Source organism: Mus musculus, chromosome 10 (assembly GCF_000001635.26).
Source record: "Mus musculus strain C57BL/6J chromosome 10, GRCm38.p6 C57BL/6J".
NCBI classification, from domain to species: domain Eukaryota; kingdom Metazoa; phylum Chordata; class Mammalia; order Rodentia; family Muridae; genus Mus; species Mus musculus.
In genome coordinates, this window is record NC_000076.6 from 59,115,409 (window position 1) to 59,140,228 (window position 24,820).

The 24,820-nt window shown below is 47.4% G+C and overlaps 1 protein-coding gene across 2 annotated transcripts in view; it reads left to right on the forward strand.

Moving 5' to 3' along the window:
- The window catches only part of Sh3rf3 (SH3 domain containing ring finger 3), a 327,009-nt gene extending 303,501 nt beyond the window's left edge, over positions 1–23,508 (forward strand). For both annotated transcript variants that reach the window (NM_172788.3, XM_006513617.3), the window contains exons 9-10: positions 15,563–15,897; positions 20,412–23,508. In NM_172788.3, the coding sequence (NP_766376.2) occupies positions 15,563–15,897; positions 20,412–20,580 (504 nt within the window). In that variant the 3' untranslated portion in view covers positions 20,581–23,508. The remainder of the gene's footprint in view (positions 1–15,562; positions 15,898–20,411) is intronic.
- The last annotated feature ends 1,312 nt before the right edge of the window (positions 23,509–24,820 follow it).

Genomic DNA, 24,820 nt, shown 5'->3' on the forward strand with positions numbered 1-24,820 from the left:
CGCCCTTGGGAAAGTTAAGGAAGATGTGAGCGATATGCTCAAGATACACTGTATACATGTATGAAATTTTCAAATATTAAATTCAAAGAGAATTTTTTTAGGTTTACTTATTTTTATTTTATATGTGTGGGTGCTTGCCTGCAAAATGATATTGTTGGAGTTTTCCTCCACTGTGAAAATCAAAGCATCTCCAGACATTGCCAAATGTCTCCTTGAGGGAAGGTTGTGGGGACTGAACAGTGACGTGTGGGACCAGGGCCTGCCTTACCCTGCGTGAAGTTGTTGGCAGTGATATTCTTAGGCAGCTCTTTCTTCTGCCCAGTCCAGTCTTTTTGTTTAAGAGCCATAGACCTACCAGAGAAACCTGTGGGGGTAAAATTGAGCTTTTTGAAATGTATTCATCTCATCTAAATGAAACTTTATGCTCACTTACACATGTGTCCTAGAGTTCTGCCATGTCACGTGTACCCCGAGCACATGCAGTTCCTTGCAGAGCCCAGGAGGATCTGTGATAGGAACTGTTGAGAATGTAGCTGGCTAAGTATGCAGAAAGGAGCTGGCTTCTGTCTCTAGTAAAGAGGAAAGAAAATTCCTAGGAGGGCAGATCTCATGGAAAGAGTTCTTACCAAAATGAAAGTTTTGGAAATAGAGTATTAATATGATGAAACCCTGCAAGGGTTTTGTTTTTTTTTTTCCTTCAATTCAAAATCATCTGAATTTGGAAGTCTGCTTTACCCACCAGAAGCTGAGCCATTGACACCCTAAAATGGTTCTCTGGGTTCACTAGGGGTGCTAGCACAGTGTCTTTCAGGCTGAGGTGAGGACCAATGGGTTAACATATATAGAAGACTTTGGCAATCATGACTTATTCTAAAGGGGAGACTTGAGGTTCTAGGTGACCCCAGTGGGGTGAGATCTTGGGTAACTCAGGTGTGAACTGCTGGGTAACCCAAGTTGTGGAACTAGGTAGTGCTTAGGTAGAAATAACATCAGACCCTTCAGCAAATTCCTATGTGAAGTCTAACATGAAACGGGCCTTTGAAGCTGGCCTTGCATCAGAGACTCAGAGGTAAGTGTGTAATAAACTCGCTGAAGGGTTATTGACTTCTCCACGAGCCTCCAGCAGGTAACTGCAAAGCTCTGAATGACTGAGCTCTTTGAGGAGAGTCGAGGTGGTTGCTGAGTGGGTCACTCACGAGGAGGACAGGACCACAAAGGAATCGGCACTTCAGTGGGAGCCGAGCCCCTGGCAGAAGGTGGCTTTACAGAAGCAGTACTGTCTGTGGTCTGATCACCTCGGTGAGGCGCATGCTCACTTCCCTTGAGGGATTTCTCATCCCCCTCTCCTTTCTGTCCTCCCCTCTCTCTCTTTACCCCTCACTGTTCCCTTCCCTCTCCTCTCTTCCCTTTCTCAGGCTCTCACACATGACTTGCAATTGGAACCGAAGGCTATCTGAAATGTGTGTCCTAGCAATAAAGTCCTACCGAGCCAGGCTTCATGGCACACACCTTTAATCCCAGGACTTGACAGGTAGAGGCAAGCAGATCTCTGTGAGTTCAAGGTCAGCCTGGTCTACAGGACAGTCAGAGCTACATAGTAAGGCCTTGTTTTAAACAATAATTCCCCCACTAAAATCATTCTACCTTCATTTCCAGCTATGCCTTAAAATCTAGATCAATCTTTTAACCACACCACCAGTGGTAAACTTGGTCCTGTTTGTCTGTGTGACCTGCCATTTGGTTTGATTGTATTAGGTCTCTAGAACTTAGCTTGTTTCCAGTAAAACTATACTAAATTTGGATCTTGGCATTTTTCCTCACAGAATGTCTCTTATTTGGATGACTATATATCTTCAATTATACATGTTTCCAATATTTCTGTAGAAATATTTTCAAGAAAATCTGTTTGGATGCACTTTTTTTGTGTGTTGCCATTCTATGTCCGTTCACTTATCAGAAATGCAGTGTGTGTGTGTGAGCGGGGGCGGGGGGAGCGAGGGAGAGAGAGAGAGAAAGAGAGAGAGAGAGAGAGAGAGAGAGAGAGAGAGAGAGAGAGAGACCAGGCTGAGGATCAAAGCTCACCACTCAGGTCTACCCTGGCCCTGGGAAATCTCAGGAGACTATGGAAATCTCAGGAGACTATGGAAATCTCAGGAGACTATGGAAATCTCAGGAGACTATGGAAATCTCAGGAGACTATGGAAGTCAGCTCTAATCATTTGCTCTAAAGCTCAGTCACTTCGCCAGGCACTAGGCCTTCTCCAAGGCCTGCACTCCAATGTCTGCTAACTCATCCCTCCTGCTGGCTGGAGCCCCAGCTGTACCATGTCAGAACACCATGTCAGAACACCAGCCTGCATCATAGCATCCAAGTTCCTCGAGCAAGTGTGTGAATGTTGTGATGCTGTCACTTGGCTGTGTGTCCACTGTGCTTTACCCCAGGGGCGCACTAGGTGGGGGGAGCACCAAGGCCCCTTTGTAAGGACGTGAGTAGGCTGGGAGGCAGTACTGGGCCATATTTAGAAAACAGGACGCCACATTTTCTCAGGTGCCCTCTTAGCTCCATAATGTCACAGGCTCCTTCACTGGTTGTTCTGGTTGCTCCACTTCTCTCTGGTTCGGTGTTTTTTAAAGCAATATTTTTTATTAATTTCATACAGCATATTTTGAATATATCCACTCAGCCTCCGTCCCTCCACAGCAGACATCGAGATTCTTTCTTTACTTTTCCTTGCCCAAGTTCATGCTGTCCAGCTAGTCTTGGGGACAGGCCTGCCCTGACGTGTGTTCACCCTGTTGGCAGTCACGTCATTACAGAACCTGCAGTTACTGGCAGGATTTTGTGCCTGCCTACTCCCCAACATCACCTCCCCTCTGGGGATTTTTTTGGAGGGGAGGGATTGCAGCTTTTGCAGGTCTTTTGCATACTCTCACAATTGCTGTGAACTCAAATATATAACAGCCTTTCTGTGTTCAGGAAAAACTGTCTCCCTGATGAAATCGATCAGCTCTGGCTCCGCACCTTATTCCTTAAAGATCCCTGAGTCTCATGGGAAGGGTGGTGGTGGTGGTGGTGTTGTTGGTGGTGGTGGTGGTGTGTGTGTGTGTGTGTATGTGTATATATGTGTGTGTGTATATATACACATATATCCCTCCCATTTAGGGCTGAACACTCTTGTTCTCTTGTGAGTTGACCAGTTGGCACTCAATGCTTTAAATAAAGTATAAAAATGAAATCTGCCACACCTCTCCTGCCTGGGAACTCTTGCTTTCAGCTTCCCCTGGGCTGAGCAAGGTTGTCCTCAGTTACTGCTTGTTCTCTCAGCAGAGCCCCACACTGTGATTCCTTCCTTGACTCCGCACTTGTGTGCTTACCCTGAGACCAACACAAACACTAATAAGGACCTGGTCTGAGACCTCCCCCAACCCCAGGACCTTCACATTCAAGTACCTGGCAACCCTGTGGTCACAGTGGAAGCAGACCCTGCTTCTGCTTGCTCCTGCTTCTGGCTCCGAAGCAGTGCTGCGGCCTTCGCCGTGGGTCTGAGGGAAAGACTGTCTCCTGGCTCTTTCCCTCTGGCTCAGTGGAAGTGATCTTTCCTATTTAGCATAGTTAAAGCCAAGTGTGGAAGCCATGATTAAGTACCACCCACACTGTTTCCTGCAGAGGAGGGAGCCTTGTGTGCACATGTTGGGGTGCCAAGCCCCTGTAAAGGAGCTCTACTGTGGAGTGACACACACACAGGTGAGGCGCAGCCTCTCCCAGGTGGGCCATGCACATGGATAAGTCCACCTGGGCCCCACAGTACCCTCCCAGGGCATGTGAGTTATCAACATCCTTTTACAGTTGGTGGGACTGAGGCCCCAAGAGGTAGTAAGTAGCAAAATCCAACCAAGATGTCCTATGGGCCTGAGAAGAAAAGAAGTAACAAGGAAAGATGTCATTGGCCTATGTGTCCCACCCTTCCTTTTTGGAAGGGCAGAAGGTGACATGACCATTAACTGTGGACACTGTATCTTGGTGGAGGATTGGGGAGTAGTTGTCTCTTTAGGCATGATATAAACATTCCACACCAGCATCAGGACTGTGATGGCTAAAACTTCCAGTTTCTTCAAAGCCTGGTGGTCACTCACAGTGTCTCTTCATACCCACCTGTGAGAGGTTCAGGTGAGCCCAGGCACCCTTCAGAGTTCATTAGGAAGACAGTGTCTTTGACTTTCAGAACTTAGCTTAAAGTAAAGGGCCAAATATTGCTGAGCAATAGAGCATGCCCTTAAATGCCCAGCACTCCAGAGACAGAGGCAGGTGGATCTCTATGAATTCGAGGCCAGTCTGGTCTACATAGTGAGTTCCAAGACAGCCAAGGATACCCAGAGAAACCGTGTCCAAAAGGAGGTGGCAGTATTTTGTGTGTTAAACTTCACTGACCACTTCTACACTACCCAAAGCAGCTGAATGGTCATGCCAGGGGGAAGGGGTAGCCATCAGTGTCACTGCAGGGTCCAACCTGAGACCCACAGCCTGTGGCTTTTAGGCTACTGTTCTCTTTTAAGGACTAGAGAGAAAACAGGCTCTGGGATATGAACCTCTGCCTGCCACCCTAGCCTCTCTTGTCTGTCCCTGGGCTCTCTGGCCAGTCACTTGGGACCAAGGATGTCCTCACCTCTGGCTCTCTAGCTGGGAGTAAGTAGGAGATGTATTGGGGCATATTTCAATGGTTTTATTTGTGTGGCTTCTATATTAAGAACTAGCTCTAACAGTGGTTCTCAACCTTCCTACCGATGCGACCCTTTGATACAGTTCCTCATGTTGTGGTGATCCCCCAACCATGAAATTATTTTTGTTGCTGCCTCATAACTGTAATTTTGCTGTTGTGAATTGAGATGTAAATGTCGGTATACAGCATATCTTTTCTGCAACCCCTGTGAAAGGGTCATTTGACCCCCAAATGGGTCGGAACCCACAGGTTGAAGACCACTGATCTAGAAGATCTTATAGATACCATGTGAGACACTGGATTAGGGATAATCCTACCATAGAAGGGAGAGCATGAGGTGAGGAGCTGAGCCTGGGTCCAGGCTTCACCAGAAAGGATGTCAGTGTCAGGGCAGAGGGCAGAGGGCCCAGGAAACACGCACAACCTGGTTTGGCAAAGGAGCCAAGGGGATGATCAGAAAGATCATGACAGGCAGCTATAACTCACCAGAAAACTGGAAAGAAGCAGCGTCCACCCTGGTGGGGAGGTGACTCCTACGTCAGTGCCCTGGGGACACCCAGTCACAGGGCCAGTGGCCTGAGAGCTGCATTTCTTGTCTTCCATGTTCTCAAGTTCCAGACACCTTGTCACCAATGACAGCAGGAAAGCATGCTGGGAGCTTCCACCACTGTCCCAAGTTTGATCAATATGCAGCATCCCCACCCATAGGCTGGGAGATGAGGTGTTTCTTCAGGCTTGGGGCTGGGACATCCTCTGTCACCGACTCCCACCAGGCTATTTCAAAGACTTAGAGAACATTCTTGTCTCTAGAGTTTCCAAAGGATCATAGAAAGCAGCCAGCTTTTGTGCCCTATTTATTTCACTACCTTTTCAATGATAATAAATGATGTTTAGTTAAAAATGATTCTTTGAGCCAGGCGGTGGTGGCGCACGCCTTTAATCCCAGTACTTGGGAGGCAGAGGCAGGCAGATTTCTGAGTTTGAGGCCAGCCTGGCCTACAAAGTGAGTTCCAGGACAGTCAGGGCTACAGAGAAACCCTGCCTCATAAAAACAAAAAACAAAAAACAAAAACAAAAAAAAAGATTCTTTCGCGTACATATAATTTTACCATATATTAAAAGTAAAGCAAATTTGCACACTAAGAAAATGGATATGCTTTTTTAACAATGTTATTACTATATTGTGTCATTCTATGTACCTGCATGTATGTCTGTGCACCCCACTGTGAGCCTGCTACCCAAGAAGGCCAGAAGAGGGCACTGGATCCCCAAGAGGTGGAGCTAGAGATGACTGTGAGCTGCTCTGTGGGTGCTGGGAATGGAGCCTGAGTTCTCTGGAAGTGCTCATAATTGCTGCTCCATCTCTCCCGCCCCTGGCCTGGTTTTGTTAAATTAGTAAATCCTGACTGAATGTCTGATACAGCATGGCATAAAGATGCATCAACATTTTTAGGAGCCATTTAATTATTTACATCATATTTGTGGTGACTAAACTAGACAGACTGCAGCTAAGGGTATGCAGCTCAGTGGTAGGACACTCGCCTAGCATGCATGGAGTCCTTGATTCAGTTCCTAGCTAGAATAATTTGTACTACAAATTTGATTGGACTAAGAAATGCCAGGGTGAATAGTGAATAACTCTTCTGTATATCCTATAATCTTATTTGCAGATAGTTAAATGATTAAGTCTCTGACCTAATGGAAGGGTTAACCCCTCAATAGAGTCCTAATGTAGTAGCATTGTTGAGAGATGCAGAAAGGCAGTGAGACACAGTCAGAGGAAGTAGGTCCCTGGGGCATGCTAAGACTATCTGTCAGGCTTGCCCCTTCTGTATTCATCTGTCCACCAAGAAACAAAGGCCAGGCTCCACCCATGGCCCCTGCTGCCATGATGCTCTGCTCAAATAATGATGCACTAAACATTTTAAACCAGGGAACCAACATCTCTCCCTCTCCTGATTTGTCTCTATTAGGTGTTCTGGTCACAGTTACTTAAAACAAGACAACAAAAGATACTAACACAGCAAAAATTAAATAAGCTTCTTAAGTGAGCTATAGGCTAGGCAAATGACTCAGTGGGAAAAGAGCTCACTAAGCAACCATGAGAACTCAAGTTCTCCGGATACTATGCACCCATATTTAAAAAGAAAAAAAAGGAAAAAAAAAAAAAAAACAGACATGCTCTCATGACCCTGGAACCCCGGTGGTAAGAGGTGAGGAGGAGAAGATCCGGATGGCCACCCAGACAAGGCAGTGTGGCTCATCACTGGGCTCAGGGGTTAGTGAGAGGCCTTCCCTCATTGCCTAGGGTAAAGACCTACAGAGGAGATGTCTGATGTCAACCTCAGACTTGCACATGAGTACACAGTAATTCATGCACCCACATATATGGGCATCTCTCTCTCTCTCTCTCTCTCTCTCTCTCTCTCTCTCTCTCTCTCTCTCACACACACACACACACACACACACACAAAGATGATAAAATTCAGGGAGCTAATATGTGGCCAATACTTAATAGAACCTGGCTCATAGGAAACACTCAGTTATTGCCAGTATCATTTTTCTGCTTAGACACTCGCATACCCATTTTACATACAAGGGAATCAAGGGTTGCTGGGGTCCAGGAGTCACACTGCAAACCACACAAACACCAGTCTCAGTCAGACAGGGTAGTCTATTGAGCATTCACCCTAGGACTTATCGATCAGGGCCTCAGATCAGACTCAAGAGCTGACTGCAACCATAAGCCAGAATCCTACAGAGCTTTTAAGCCTGGAATCCACAAACATTTGTGCCAAGTTATTCCCCCAATCAGGACTTATGGATAGGGGACTTCCTTAGGAACATCTTTGTTGTACAGTTATCCTGCTCCCATTGGCTGGGGTTCTCAACTGTGGCAGGAGACTTGCCCTGCCTAACATTCATGTCTTAACTTGCCAACCAGGATGCCAGTTACCCACGTACATGGTTCTTTCTGCCAAGTAAGATGTCAATTACCAGGGAGGTCTTGGGAACTTAAAACTTTAATCAACCCTTACACAAAATGGAGGTCTTATTCCAAATGGCTTCTTATATTGGTGCAGATGTCTCTCTTATGTTGGGGTGTATCCCAGAGGCAGCTTATACCATAAAAGCTTGTACACAGGTGGAGGAAGTGCTGCCGGGTGGTTGCTTCAGGTCCAAGCTTATTGGAGCAAACTCTACAAATCAGCCCTACCGGACCTTTATTGACCTTTATCAAAGCACAGATCATAAAGGAATATACAATCAACTCTGACATGAGAAAGTTTCCTAGTAACAGCACATAAGAAAGATCACAATCACAGTGTGTGTGGGTTGTTTCTGTTTTTGTTTTTTAGGTTTTGTTTTTATTTTATGGTGTGTCTTGCCTGTATGTACCTAATAAGTACACCAGCAGCATGTAGTGAAGAAGAGGGGAAAGGGCATCCTAGTTTCTGGAAGTATTGTTGCAGGCAGTGGTGAGCTGCCATGTGAGCGGACCACACCCATGTCCTCTGCAAGAGCACCAAGCATCCTTAACTGCTGGGCCATCTCTCTAACAGAGTTTGTCTCTGAAGGACCAGTATCTGCCTGTCATCTGTCCTTGCCATTGAGGCAAGCAGGAAAAGCTACACTGTACCAGTTACATTGCCCCTGCTCTCTGCAACCCACCATTCCCCACCATTTATATGAACCCGTATTTTTTCATCCTCTGTCTTTTGCCTGGGGAATATTTCTGAATGTTTTAATGTTTAAAATACCCAGTAGCTCACACCCCAACCTTTCTGTCTCTTTTAATTAGCTTGTTAACTTCTGTCTCTTTATCCATTATAGATACTCTATTTCCCTGCCCTCTCAGAAAGAGCATTGCGTATTTATGCTGTTATAAACCTTGTCTGCTCTTCTAGCAACTGTGTTTTCATGCAGAGCCAGAACTGGGCTCTCGTTCTCCATTAACATTTTAGCGGGGTATAGCTTTTAATTACCCTTTCCCCAACCCCGTCTCCATCAGGAAGGTTTCCAGACATACAATAATCATCACACAGCTTCCAAGTAGAGCTTTGTGCCTTGGAGACAGATTCAGAAAAAGATAAGGACACCATGTCTCCATTTGCCCTTGTATCTTTTTTTAGACTTTTTTATTTAGTTAAGTTTTTCGAGACAGGGTTTTTCCATGTAGCCTTGGCTGTCTTAGAACTCACTCTGTAGAACAGGCTGATCTTGAACTCAGAGATCCTCCTGCCTCTGTCTCCTGAGTGTTGGGCTTAAAGGTGTGTGCCACCATGCTCCAGCTGCCCTTGTGTCTTGTCTCAAGGTTTCTTAGGGCCTCCAGCCTTATTCCTGGTGTCAGCTCCCTGTGCATTAATTAGCATCTGCCCAGGTTTTCTAATGGCTGTTCCCATGGCTCATGAGGAATAAGTTATTCTCCCATCTCTACCCCAGACCCTCCCGCCAGCCTCTGCCGCCTGTCGTTCCTCAGGGCCTACCGATTGAGATGACTCTGAAAGGCCCCTCAGCCCCTGTCTAAGCGTGATTTACTTCTTTCACATTCTGTCTGCCAAGTCAGTCAAACTGTTGAGTGAGTCGGCAGACTTAGGGTAAAGTTGGCTTCAGTCAGAGCTGAGCTCCTAGTTCTAAGCCCCCTCACTCCTGACCAGCTGTCTCCATAGCATCTTCCTTCCAAGGCGGTAGTTCTCAACCTGTGGGTCTTGACCCCTTTGACAAACTGCTATCTCCAAAAGTATTTACAATTCATAATAGTAATGACATTACAGTTATGAAGTAGCCATTTATGGTTGGGGTTCATCACAGCATGAGGAACTGTATTAAAGGGTCGTGGGATTAGAAGGCTGAGAGCCACTGCTCTAAACCATAAGCCATCCCGCGACCACCTCTGTTGCTCAGCATCTCAGAATCGTTGCAACAGCTATGTTCAGCCCTTCAGCCTCTGCTTTCCCTCCATCTCCACAACTTCACCTCCACTGTAGCATCTCGGTCAGCCTTTGAGGTGCCAGGTGTGCCAACACCTTCCTTCTCACAGAAGTGACACCAAGCCCCTTGCCAGGAACCACCCAACTGCAAGCATCTGGTTTTTATTGTTGATATCGTTTTGGTTTGGTTTGGTTTTTTCCTGCATGTATGTCAAGGTGAGGATGTTGGATGTCAGATTCCCTGCAACAGGAGTTACAGACAGTTGTGAACTGCCATGTGGGTTCTGGGAGTTGAACCTAGGTCCTCTGGAAGAACAGTCAGTGCTCTTAACAGCTGAGCCATCTCTCCAGCCTAACGGAGCATCTGATTATTAAATCTGCTCTAGTGACACGTTCTAAGCCTGGGCCAAGTTACCCACTAGCTCACCCTAGCATTCTCGCCATACCAGCCCAGCTCTCTGTCCTTCCTCTAGCAGTGGCTTCTCAAGGGGACCGACTCCTGCTCTACAGGCTAGTAGTAACCATTCTCTCTACTTCATACCTATTGCCATCATATTCACCATAGCAGGTTGCAAGCTCCTCCCCCTTGTCACACTTCCCCTTTAAGTGAAAGAGCAGCACATACTCAGAACACAGAGCAAAACTCAAGATACTTGCCTCACCTACTCCACCCTGGGACCTAACAGCAGCAGCCTTGGCAGGGACAGGGAGGTTGTTTCTGGGCTTCCTCTATGTTGTATCAGAGACTCTCTGGCCATGAGCTAATACCAATGGCGAGCAGCTCTGCAGACTGAGGATCTCCTGGGCTACCTGGACCTTGCTGGGCCACCCCCCCCCCCCATCCCAAGCTTACTATGGGATGCCTCATCAGTTTGGCTGACTCAGCAGGCAGAATGCAGACTAAGTTTAGAACAGGGGAGAGGAAGTGTCCAGACGCCATCTCAAACTGTAGGCCATTCAGAAGGGCTGTCTGTAGCTGTCTGCCTGCCGCTACGTGTATCTACCAGTGTTTGGTATGTACTCAGACAATCCTGGCTAAGACATTACTACAAAAAAAAATTAATGTGACAGATTGATTAGAGGGAGACGGTGTCCTGGCCTCCTTCGTTAGTGTGGGTAAATAAAGGAATTCACGTGGAGATTTAGCTCAGTAGTTAACATATTTGCCTAGTGTATATAATAAGTAAAGTTCCATGCCCAGCAGAACCAAACAGTATATGTGTGTATGTAAACATACAACACACACATGTGTATATATGTTTATGAGATCAACATGTTGCCACTTCACGAAGAGGGTGACCACATATGTGTGTGTATATGTATATGTGTATGTGTATCTATATGTATGTGTATGTGTATATGTATATGTATACATGCCAGGTATGGTGGTGGAGGGAAGCCTGTACTTCCAGCTACTAGGGAGGTTGTGGCAGGAGGATTGCAGGTTCTGGGATAGCCTGGGCTATATAGCAAGATGCCTTCCCAAAAATAAAAATTAAAGAATCTGAATGAATTTTAGTGAAATGCATAGTGTTCCTGAGAAGTCTAATACTAGTATTTAAACATCAGATCCCCTGGAACTGGGGTTAGAGATAGTGACAAGTCTTCATGTGGCTGCTGGGAATTGAACTCAGGCCTGCTGAGCCATCTCTCCAGCCCAGGCGGCTACTAGATTAAGAGGATGTGTAAGTGCAGTGTGAGTATCTGTGCAGTGTGAGCATCTGTGCAGTGTGAGCATCTGTGCAGTGTGAGCATCTGTGCAGTGTGAGCATCTGTGCAGTGTGAGCATCTGTGCAGTGTGAGCATCTGTGCAGTGAGCATCTGTGCAGTGAGCATCTGTGCAGTGTGAGCATCTGTGCAGTGTGAGCAGATGTGCAGTGTGAGCAGACGTGCAGTGTGAGCATCTGTGCAGTGTGAGCATCTGTGCAGTGTGAGCAGATGTGCAGTGTGAGCAGATGTGCAGTGTGAGCAGACGTGCAGTGTGAGCATCTGTGCAGTGTGAGCATCTGTGCAGTGTGAGCAGATGTGCAGTGTGAGAAGATGTGCAGTGTGAGCAGACGTGCAGTGTGAGCATCTGTGCAGTGTGAGCAGATGTGCAGTGTGAGCAGATGTGCAGTGTGAGCAGATGTGCAGTGTGAGCAGATGTGCACAGTGTCCTCTCAGGAGCTATCACCTATCTCTCTGCCAAGACTCTAGCTCAGTGGTTCTCAATCTTCCTAGTGCTGTGATCCTTGGATACAGCCCCTCATGTTGGGTTGTGAACTGTAACCTCTGTGAAAGGGTCATTTGACACTCTCAAGGGTTTGCCACCTGCAGGTTGAGAACCACTGCTCTAGAGGAAGCCCTTTTTCATATGCTCATCTTGACAGTGGCATCTTCTGACCACACCTCCAGATGAAGACCCCAGCCTAGCCCAGTGTATTACCCACCAGCCCTGCATCTCGGCCAGACTGTTTGGTCCCCTCTAACTGGCTCTTGGCCAAACTGAGATAAACCATCAAATTCCAGAAGGGATCAAGTGGACCCCAAGAATCAAGAATGACTGTGATGGAGACATGGAATCCCCATCTTGCCAGGATCATTAATTCTCTCTAGGTTACTCAGTGTCCAGAAGAAACCCAACAGGCCTCCCTTTCAAATCAGACGCCTTAGTCCGGGCTGTTCCTGTGAAATCTGTTCTCTCCTGTAAGATGCTTCCAATACTGAGTCATCAATCTGTCCCTGCCACATAGAGCGAAGTGATTCTTGGCTAGTTCTTATCTGTGTCCTATGTGATAGCTCCCAGGAAAGTGTTTGGAACATCTGCCACCATATTCCATCAACTGCACAGGCTGCTATTCCGAGAATTCCACAGCGAAGGGATTACTAAAGGCTGCAGGCACTGGCAGAATTCCACTCCAGGAGGCAAACGTTTTGGAGAAAATCTCTGCATTCAAGGTGTTTGTCCAGGTTAAATACAGAAAATCATGAGTCACATTGAATCCTGAAGAATTGTGACAGGGAAGCTACCCTGCCCTTTCCCAATATATACCATTAGAGCTGGACCTTATCATCAATACTCTTAGTGGTATAGAGTGTATGTGGGGGGGTGGGAGGTAGCAGGGACTTGTCTTCCTCAAGTTCACTGCACATGGCACCAAGGGTCTCAGCCCAGAGTGTGTTCTCTCTTCGGTCATTCTAAGAACTCTAATGCTGAGCTCAGTTCATTATGTGTACAAGTATTTAGTACATACTCTGTCCCAGGCATTGTATTGGGCCCCATGATGCTGTAGTAAACAAAATGAGGCAGCCCCACCCTTCCAAAGCTTGTGCTCCAGAGGAGAGCTGGAAAGGGGGCAGATGAACGGTAATCCAGTATGTGTGTGGGGGCGGGGGGAAGGTGGTCACAGGCAGCAGGGGTTTTGCTGAATGCTAGTTTTCCTTGCCTCAGTGGGAGTAACGGAGAGCCACAATAGACTAGGCTAGACACCTGGATGGTGCCTGCTTCCTTCCCTGAATCATGGGCCTGTTGTCTTTCTGCTTTGGGAATGTTGGAGGTTGTATGCCAGTATGCTAGAGGACACTGAGCATAAGCATGTCTAGACCATCCACACTATCTCAGATTTTGCCCCCTGTCCTCTCCGGGCAAGATCACCCCGTTAGGACGCTCTGTTGTCATTCTGGAGAGCCTGCTCTGTCCTCAGACCCCACAGTCCTTCTGTCCTGCCATCTGACTTGCTGCCTTCCTTTACCATCTCCGTTTGTTCCTGAGAACACTGCCCTCTCTGGCTGCACCAATAGGATGGCCTGTGTATACCCAAACTTGGCAGCACTCTGCCCCCAGACGACATGGCAGAATGCTCCAGCTAAGCCTGCACATAACCAGTGACTAAAGCTTTCGTTTTTCATTTCCCATACAGCTCCCCAGGCCTGGCACAATGCAAAAGAAATTTAGGCAAGGCTCTAAGAGGAAGCTAGGCTCTGTGAGTGCAGGGTGGTCAAGCATTAAGTGCTACAGGCCCCACTCTGGCCTGACATGGATAGGAAGGAAGGAAGAAAGAAAAGTCAGCTCGTGTAGGGAGGGTATAACATAGACTGTTAACTGGCTGGAGGTTGCTGTTCTATCATGTCCCTGTCCTCTTTTAAAAACAACTTAAAAGGAACAGCTTAAAAGCTCCCAACTTAAAGGGAACATGGATAGCTTATTCTGGAGCCATTCTGATCGATCATGCCTGGGAATACAGATTTAGGTTATCCTAAAGTCCATCTTCCAATGTGGAAGCAGTTTCATGGAGTGTTATAATCTTACAGAGAGGGAGAGTCATAAATCAAGGTAAGTTTAAAATGTATTAGTGAATATAGGAGAGAGAGGTGGCTATAGCACATGGAGGAAGCTTTTCTATAGGGCTAAGATGCTATTCAATGACATCCTTAGCCTTTGAGTTTGTGGACAGTAGTGGTCAGCTAAGTTAATAGATTCCAAGAGTTTGGATCCTTTGGTCACAGGATGTTAGTTCTGACATGGAGGTGGGCAAGGGATGGCTGTTCCGGATATTTATACTAGCCCAAGGTAACTATTAGCCTTTGGACCTACAACATTGTAATCTCTCCACAGTCCTGAAGTTCTGTTCCTTCAGTCTCTATAGACACAGCTTCTTTCCAGTGTTCTTTATAATACTCAGTAGCTTCTCTCCATCACCTGCCATGAGACTGTGCAGAGCTCAGAGTGATGCTGAAGGAGCCCCTGGGTGTGGCTTCGTGGCCCTCTGGCTGCTAAAGGGGGAGATCACTCACTGTCCAGGTAGCCACTCCAACAATAAGGCACCCCCAACACTGCACATCAGCAGAGCCAGAAGCCTTCAAACAATCCTGCCTCAGTTTCTGATGAGATAGATCTGAGACACTAATCATCTTGAGACTTAAAATCACATGTGATACACACACATTATATACATGCTATATATACATACTTTTATATATGCATGCACTATATAAACCATGTGTATATATACATTATTCATGATATATACAAATATATACACACTACATATATATATATATATACACATTATATACATGTGTACTACATATTATATGTAACTACATATATATACTATATACATTATATGTGTATATACATACTACATATACATACTATATACATTGTATATATACTATATATATTATGTTTGTATATACATACTATATACATTGTATATATATACACACTATGTACATACTACATATGTTTATATATACTTATATATTAGACATATACACATACATTAGATTAAATAAACATATTTAATTAAAACTATGGACATTGCTAGGGACAAGTGCTCCTTCCTGGCCCACAATCTCCCAGGAATATTTAACATATACACATATATGCATACACACACACACACACACATATATGCTCACATACATAAAAGCACGCACGTATATATTCCACTGCTGTTTGTTTAAACAGAGAAAAGTTTAAAGCCAGGGCTTCCAAACATTGTCTCAAAGACACATGCTGCAACTCATCCTTGGATGAGGGGCTGCCTGTCTGGATGCCCTGTGTAGAGTAACTACCCTTTCAGCTGCGCTGAGTCCTACGGTTTTCCTCTCAGAAGAGTCAGGCCACAGTGTGGCCCAGATTCATGAGATGCCCCAGTAGGACATCTTCCCTGCAAAACAAAGCAGTCACCCTGACTGAGTTCCTCTGACCCCGCCCATGAAGTTCCTGTGGGTCCTGCCATGAGGAGCCCTGTCCTGTAGGACCCCTCGCCTGCAACCCTTCCATGGGAGCTAGCCTCATGAGACACTCCTCCCGGCTTGCCTTTGCCATCTTCCTCTGACTAGATTTACAGGACTGTCTTTAAAGGATTCTACAAGCTGGTCCTCCTCTAGACACTAACATCAGTTTAACTGTGTGTGTTTCTGCAGAAGGAGAAAAAGAGCGGCCTGCTGAAGCTGCTGGCTGGGGCCTCGACCAAGAAGAAGTCACGCTCCCCGCCATCTGTATCTCCAACCCATGACCCCCAGTCGGCCATGGATACCTCACTTCAGGGTGCCATGGGCCCCGAAGTGTCCCCATTGACCGTCCATGGCAGGGCAGGTTCCTGCCCCATAGAGAGTGAGATGCAGGGTGCCATTGGGTTGGAGCCACTGCACAGGAAAGCAGGCTCCTTGGATCTGAATTTCTCTTTGTCCCCGTCTCGGCAAGCAACTCTGTCCATGGCTTCCATTCGCCCTGAACCTAAGCCACTGCCCAGAGAGAGGTAAGGAGGTGAGGGATAGTATCTGTGGCCTCTCTTTACACCTGAGTTCTGGAAGCTTCTTAGGGACTGGGGAAAATGGGCTTTCCCAGGGATTAAGTTTATCAGATGGCCCTCTTTTCCCAGGCCTGGGGCATATTGCTGATTCCCAGGCCTCCTGCTTCCTAAATTTGGGCTCATATGTGATTCCTGAAGAAGTGTCAGGCCCACTGTGGCAGAGCACAGGGCTCTCCTGGCTCAGCGCTGGGTTTTCAACCTTCAGAGCCCCCTGTGGACCTGTGCCCCATCCACTCACCCAGAAAAATTTCAACCTCAGAACACTGTGACATTTTGGTATTAAGAAATGTCACTCTATGCTGTCTTCAAGGTATATATAGTCTATTAGGTCCAACCATTCAGAACCGCCAATACTCATTCAATCTTGAGTTTTACAGAAACTGAGCCGCAGAGATGAGACCTGCTGGGGACACAGGCTAAGGGCTAATAGACTGTCCAAGCTTTCCAAGTAGTAGGGCATCTATCTTAGTGAGTGGATCGGTATGCTTGAGTTTGCAACTAAAGCCTGGAAGGCCTTAAGGGGATGTGCTAGGTGCCACTTTGCCCTGTCTCTACTAGTTAGAACACTGCTTAAATAATAAAAACACATTCCTGAGAGAGCAACGACAGCATTTCTGTTAGTCCTCCACTGCTCAGTAACTTGTTACCTGAGCCCGAGAACACAGCAGCTAACCGCAGAGACCACACCTCCCGGTGCCAGGCAGCGGGTAGACAAGGCTCTGTTTAGATCAGGAGTCACACAGGCTTCCTGTTGAAGGCCAGATGGGAAATGTCGCGGATGCCAGGGACTCAGCTCTGCACGTAGCTTATACATGCCTGCATTTCCTAGTACGTTGTGTGCATTCTCCACTGGACTCCTCTCAACCTTCCTAGTCCAGCGTCCCTATTTCCTAATGAAGTGACTGATGTTCTGTAAAAGCCTAAGAAACTTGTTCATGATTCCACAGCTGGCTAGCAGCTGGCGGAGAGGCTCAACCGTGAGAGCTTTATGACCAGAGAGTCTAAGCTCATTTACACACGTGTGTGTGCAAGCGCGCACATGCACACACGTTCTCATCAGCAAAGAACTCAGCAGCAGCAGGGCAGATCAAAGCAGCACAAGGGGAAAGGCCAAGCAAGCCAAGGATGAGCTGCGTTTCCTTCTCAGATGCACTTTTTTTTTTAAGATTTATTTATTTTATGTATGTGAGTACACTGTCACTGTCTTCAGACACACCAGAAGAGGGCGTCAGATCTCGTTACAGATGGTTGTGAGCCACCATGCGGTTGCTGGGAATTGAACTCAGGACCTCTGGAAGAGCAGTCAGTGCTCTTAACTGCTGAGCCATCTCTCTAGCACTCAGAGACACTTCTTATCTGGGCTGCTGCTTGAAAGCCCTGCCCAGGGTTGGGGTGGACAGGCCTTCTCACGGCATCCATGGCAATCAGGACAGCTCTTCAACTGAGGCTTTCTACTCAGGCAATTCTACTGTGGGGCAAGTTGGCACAGTCCCCTAAAGGGATCAACGTCTCCATCTGGACAACGGTAGAGAGAGAGTGGCTGTGAGACCCTGTGATACCTGGATAGGAACTGAAGATGTGTGGTCCAGCTCCCTAGGCTAGGACAACTGCAGCTGAGACGGATTCCAGGCCCTCAGACCTGTGCCAGGCGCTCGTTTTGCAGCTTCTGAGTTTGGACCAGCTCTTCTTGTACTTGCAGAGACCCTCTGAGTCTTGGACTTAAAAAAAAAATTAGGCTCCTTGCCTAGCCCTCCTAACGTTCACAGTGCAGGACTCTTTCTGAAGGAAATCCTTCTGGGGATGGAAAAGCCTCTGACAGCCCAGACCTGTGCTAGGACTCCGAAGTCCTCACATCACATTCCCTGACGTTCCCAACCTGGACAGCAGCAGTACTGACACACAAACACAAATGGGTGATTATGGAGCCAAAGTTGTGTGTCCATGGCCCAGGAACACAGATTTAGGTCTCCCAAAATACTATGTTCCAATGTGGAAGCAGCTTCATGAAGTTTTTATAACAGAAAAGAAAGAAAGAAAACCATAAATCAAGGCATTTTTAAAAATACATTGGCAGAAACATCAGAGGGGCCATTTGCAGCCAGGCAGAGAAATCTGGGCTGCAGGCCTCAGATGATCCCTTACAGCGTTTTTAGCCCTTTGGTTGATAAGGAATGGGGTTCTATTAATACATTTTTAAAGATTTTTATTGTTTATCAGAACAGGTCTTACACGGAGGTGGGCGACAAGAGTCTTTTTAGTTGGGCTAAAGATAGCCCAAGAGAAACTATAATTAGGCTCCGAGCCTAAACATTCCAAAGGCACTGACTGAAGCTTTAATCAGCTAGCCTTTGTGCACACAGCTTATTTTCCCCCAGGAGTTCTCGTGTACAGTACAATGAAGAGGCCAATACTGCAGCCCCTCCGACTGTGGCCATGCTGAACATGGCCCTGGCCCACCAGCTAGATGGTGGGTGTAAGGATAAAATATTCCTTTGCCTTTCCTCCTCTTTGAGCTGTCCCCAGCCTACTGCCCACAGCCACACAGATGGCTCCCGAAGAAGACCACCCTCCCCCTATCATCTAGCTGTGCCGAATGATGCTGAGGAGACCAAAGCTCCCAACTTTGCATATTCCAGCTTAGAAAAACCAGGGAACAACAAAAAGAGTAACCTAGGGAGTCTTAGCTTTTCAACTTTGTTGTACAAACACCTGCCACCTGCTCTAGGGTAAAGGTGTCAGCCGCATGCCATACAAAGCTACCCAGATATTCTGGGGGCCAGCAGCTGAGAGTACAGAGCACAGTCCTGACAAGAGTTGAGGAGTAGACACCAGACCTGGCATGTGGACAGGCTATGACACAGGTCACAGAGCCAAAAAGGAACAAGCCAAGGGCCAAGCCCATGTCCCAGGATTGAAGCAGCCCCTGGTCCTCAGAGGCCATGGCTGACTGGATGCAGCCATGCATTCACTAGGTACGACAGACCTCCAGACAGATATGAGACCAGCACAAGAGGATGGAAAATGAGAAATGGAGGGGCTATGTGGAGATCTAGCTACTAAAAGGACAGTGTGCCTTATAGTTGTGTGTAAAAGGACACCAATTTTAAAATGGCCTACATTAATCGTTTGTAGAAGGCCTCATTGTGACTGCACACATGTGTATATTGACAGTCACCCCATTACAGTTTTGTCCTCTCCTCTCACTGACCCCCTTGCTCGCCCCAGCTAGTCCCTCTACTTTCATACTCTGTGATCCAATACCTTTCATCCTCTTGCTTACAAGGACGTGGCTGAAGGGTTATTTGAAGGAGCATTGGTACTTTACTAGAGACCACACCATGAAGAAAGCATCTCTCCCTGTCCCGGCAACCACTAACTGGCTATCAGTCCTTAGGAACAGATGGGTCCTTGTGGGTACCCACTGCACGACAGGATGCTGATGGACCCAGTGGTCCAGCTCCTATGCAGGCATCTTAGCTGCTGCAAGCTCCAGAGTGCCACAGTCCACTTCTATTGAATCTCAGTGGGCCATGCACAGAAAGGACATGAAAGGGACTTGGGAAGAGAAAAGATGTCAGTGAGAGAAAGAGAGGACCAAGATATACATGTGTGAAGCTACAGCTGTGTCCTCTAGGTAGGTAGGTAGGTAGGTAGGTAGATAGGTAGGTAGGTAGGTAGGTAGGTAGGTAGGTAGGTAGGTAGGTAGGAAGATAGACGGCTAAGCACTCAACAGTTACCTATTCTAAGCCCTGTGACCAAGTACAAGTCTCTGCAATTACCACTGCCCACTGGAGGGAATGTCTCTTGGACCCAAGCTGACAAGAGATTACTCTATGGGAATGATCATAATTCTGTAGTTATTTAGAAGGCAATTTGATTGATGTGTCATGTCTGTCATGTTCACAAAACAGTGACTGTAGTTTCCTCACCAGGACCCATGACTTCTCCAGCCACTGGCTGGTAGGTTTGCCACTGCTGTACCAGTTGACACATTTGGCTTGCCCAGTTGGTAGTGTAGTGAGTCAGGCTGTTGACTACCATTCTCCCTGCAGCATCCTGCATGGCGCAGCGCCTCGCAATATGGAGGACTAGCCAATGGGGAAGAAACTTCCTTACCTACTTCAGTTTGGTTTCCCTATGTTCCACAATTGGAGCCTGTGATGTCTTTAGAGCTACAGTTCCATGGCCTGGCTCTGATGCCAGACAGTGACAGTGGCAGTGGCCTATATTATTCTAGGCCCCTGAATACCTCCATGACCAACAACTGTTCAAAGGGAGGTTAGATGACAAGGTAAAGAGCTTTGGGAAATTTTACAAATAATTTTACAGACCATAAAATGTAATGGCACACTGTAAGAACTTACTGGAGGGGCGGAGGGGATAGGGAGCTCACTGTGGGCTACGGGGGATTAGAGGGAAAGCCCACCCCTCTGCTCACACAGTTTCTTCTGCCCTCCCAGGTACCGTGTGGTGGTCTCCTACCCTCCACAGAGTGAAGCGGAGATCGAGCTAAAGGAAGGTGATATCGTCTTCGTGCACAAGAAGCATGAAGACGGCTGGTTCAAGGGGACACTGCAGCGGAATGGCCGCACAGGTCTCTTCCCAGGCAGCTTTGTGGAGAGCTTCTGAGGACCACTGCTCATGGCTAGCTTCTGTTGTCCTGGAGAGAGCAGAGGATGCCCGCCTTATCACCAAAGTCCGAGCGAGGTTCTTTCTAAAGCACCGGCCAGAAACAAGCCGATGATTCACGTGAAGTCCTTATTGGAAGCACACATGGGCCATGGCGTGTTTGTGAAGATAGGCCATATCCTCATGTGACATCCTACTGGAAGCACATGTGAGTGTCCTGCAAGACCACGCCATGAGTCTGAGTGAGCAGTAGCACAGAAAATGTTACCCACATGGACAAAGGCGCTGCTCTGTCACCCAGCGGCTAAAGCGTTATTGTGTAAGGTTGGGAGCCCGGGAGGGTATAGAGTTGGGCCATGTGCTAGGGCTGACAGCAAGAAGAGCATCTTCCCTGCCTGCCCTGGGTACCATTCCTCTATATACCTCTGTCACCTACCACCAGGCCTCACCGCCAGGGCATTCATGGTTCAGGAGCCTCATAGAAGGGCTGTGAGCCTCCCAAGGTGTCCAGTGGGGTCCTGTGGGGCACTGGAGCAGAACCCTCTTGTCTTTGTCTCCTACTGGGATAATGAGGTGCACCGTCCAGTTCCTCCGCCGCTGTCTTCACACTGCTTCCTTCTTACGGCACACCTTTTTAATGTACAACTCTTAGACTTTATATATTTCTAATAGGTCAGACGCTGCATATTTTTCATACATCTGGTGCTGATTTTTTGTAAAACCAACCTGGGTAAGTGTCAAGGGGGGAAAAAAAGAAGTAACATCAAAGGAAAGTTTTCTATATTTCCCAGATGAAGTTTGGAGCATATTGAGGAATTCCTATCTGTAATATCACAATGCTGGCTGGTGCTCCATGCAGCGAGAGGGAGGGTCTGTGGAGAGGGTGCATGGAGTCGGAGCGTCTTCCCAAACGGCTGGAAATAGCTAACCCACAAGCTCCATCTAGATGAGAGTGATTGCTATGACTAAAAAACTGGAAACAAATGAAGGAGTGGGTTCTGCCTTTGTGTGTGGCAGAAAATGCACATAGACAGACAGACAGACACATACACATATATACACACACAGACAGACAGACACACACACATATACACAGACAACACACACACTCACACAGACACACACACACACACAGACACACACACATACATAGACAACACACACACACTCACACATACACACACACAGACACACAGACACACACACAGACACACACTGACCCCAGAAGCTTCCTTTGATTGCTTTAAAGAGAATGACTAAAAATAGCATTCTGAAAGCACGTCTTTCTACCAAAATGCAGCTTTTACAACAGCTCAGATCCACTCTCTTGCAAAGGATTTTTTTTTCCTTTTCAAAAATAAATAGCTTGCCCTCTGAGGCCAGGCAAAACTCATCTGCTAGAGACCAAAGGTACAGTGATAACACAAGCCTGATGCTTGTCTATAGACTTACAGGGCCTGCAGACGCTGGAAAGGAATGAGGGCTGGTCTCTGACTCTGAGGCCTTACGTATATTCACTGTCACAACAGCTTGCTGCCCAGGAGGCTAGCCTGATGGCTATCAGGAGGTGTGAGTGTCACACTCTAAGAACACTTTTTTTTTTTCAAAAATTTCTCAAAAAAAATAGCAATTTGTGAGCCTCTGGGTACATTTTTATAAAATCATGCAGCCCTGTATCAAGTCTTTGGTAGCAGAGGCTATCACTGATTTTCATAATAAAATAAAGAGCACTTATGCTCAACGTTTCTGTCTGGGGATATGACTAACTAGTTGTGACTGCCGGGTGGCTACCACATGGATGTAATCACACCCAGACGGTCTCACCCTCCCCCAGGTGATAGCACCCTTATTGGACATAGAAAACTGTTGTGAGCCAAAGAGACGCTCTATCTCAGACATAGGGACCCCTGTATGCAGGCTCGGTGACAACCACATGATATCTACTCAGTGTCACTGCTAAATGACTTGCCCATCCATGCACAAAAGATCTAGGTATGGTTCCGTGCTGCCACCATGGAGGTAACACAGATCTACATCCTGGGTGAGGCATGTTTTCAGTGGAACCAGAGCTAACTCCAGATCCCAGACAATGAAGCAAGTCCCTTTCCCTTCTAAACAAGGTCAACTCTGAGTCAACAGAACAGACTTCACTTGGAACTGTCTTCCTTTCTTGCACTGGCTGCCTCGTGATAGAGGAAGTAGCAGCCTCACAGAAAGCAGAGGAAAGCATCAAGGTACCGTGGAAAACATCAGCTGAATCCTCTCCTAGCAAAGTTTACACTGCGACCAGCATGGGGAGGGAAGCAGGGCCCTGGGGCTCATTCTCAGGTGGGGCTTTTGAGACACACAATGAACCCCATGGTCTGAGTATTCTGAACACTCCCAAGCCCTTGAGCCTTCAAAAATCATGTTTTCCACAGCCAATGACAGAAAAGAGGTACCTTTCCTAAGGTCATCTTCCCTTGAGGACACACGTCTGTGGCACCAAAATGAAGCCAGCACCTCATCTAGAACCTTCACATTCCGTCCTGGCCAGCAGCATGTGCCCCTTACTCATACACTTGTATTTGGTGGCCACGTGGGTTTCACTCCTTAGTTCTCAGCCCTTCAGATAGACGGTCAGCAAGGAGACAGGACAGTCTAGCCTCCAGAGGACTGATGGATCTCGAGAGACAAGATGGTCCATAGTGAGGCGTAAATACAAGGCGGAGCACCCCAAAATCAGCCCAGTAGATGTGGAAGCCCTTGTACTTTGCACAACACACACCGAGACAGACAGACAGAAAGACACGTGCACACGTGTGCTCCCAACCCCACATATGTTTTTATTATACACCAATGTCAGTGTGTGATTTTAGATGAATTGACAGTAGTGGCCATCTCTGATGCCTGTGTTTCTGAGTCTTTAAATAAAGATGAACATGGAGAGGCTGTGTGTCTCAATAACGGGACCAATGCAGGTGGGGTAGGCGTGAGCCTGAGAGGTTGGGATTCAGGCCCTGGGGGGGGGGCACTGAACTGAGGGTGTTGGTTTAGTTGCTGGTCTATGGCTGTGAAGAGACACCATGACCAAGAGACGCTTGGGAGCTTGCTTAAAGCTTCAGAGTGGTAATCCCCAATCATTATGGTAGGAAGCGTGGCGGCAGGCAGGCAGGCAGGCAGGCAGGCAGGCAGGCAGGCAGGCAGGCAGGCAGGCAGGCAGGCAGGCAGGCAGGCATGGGACTGGAGCAGAAGCTGAGAGCTCAGTTGCAGGCAGAGAGCGAGGGAGACTGGACCTGGCATGGCTTATGACACCTCAGAGCCCATCCCCAATGATAAATCTTCACCAACAAGGCCACACAAATTCATCCTCCTAAACAGTCCACCAACTGGGAACCAAATGTTCAAATATATGAGCAGAAAGCGGGGTGGTGTTCTCATTCAAGCTATCATAAGGGCACTGCCTGCAAGCCCAAGCCAGCCCCAACACTCACGCTTGTCACCTTCTGCTCCTTCAGGGGGACACAGACTCAGTGTCTATCAGGACTGGGCACAGGGATCCTAAGAACTTGTGGCCAGCAGTGAAGTTGACCATGATCTATACCCAGCACACGTTGGACGGCCACTAGTTGGATAAGAAGCAGCAGCTATAGATGCCATCATGGCAAGGAGTCAGAAGTGTCTAGTTCCCTGCCAGGAGTACATGTCCTTTTCAAGTCCTTGTCATCCAGAACTGCCTAGGACAGACCCTGGCAAACCTCCAGCTCTGCTCTTCTCCCTGGCCCTCAGATGTTCAAGCCATAGAGTTGTTTCCTTGAGCACAGGTGAGAGTAAACACGGAGACAGCAGAATGGTGGATCTGCTCTACTCCAGGCAGACGAGCAGACTAGCAGACCACACTGGCATGGAGTGCCACAGACAGTGTGTGCTCCTGAAGTAAAGCCTTCCCTGGCTTCTCAGCCGAGCTGCAGTCCCACTTCGCTTTCTGATGCTGTGATGAACATCAGGACCAGAACCAACTGGAGCACAGGGCTTATTTCATTTTGCTCCTCCATGCCTCAGTCCTGCACTGAGGAGAGTCAGAGCAGAGCAGCAACACAAGGCAGAAACTGAGGCAGGAACTGAAGCAGAGCCATGGAGGAGTATGTCAGTCACCTCTCCCTGGCTTGCTTACTTAATATTTATTAACTATTCCTTTTCTGTTTTTGAGATTATAACATAATGACATCATTTCCCCCTATCCTTTCCTTCCTCCAGACTT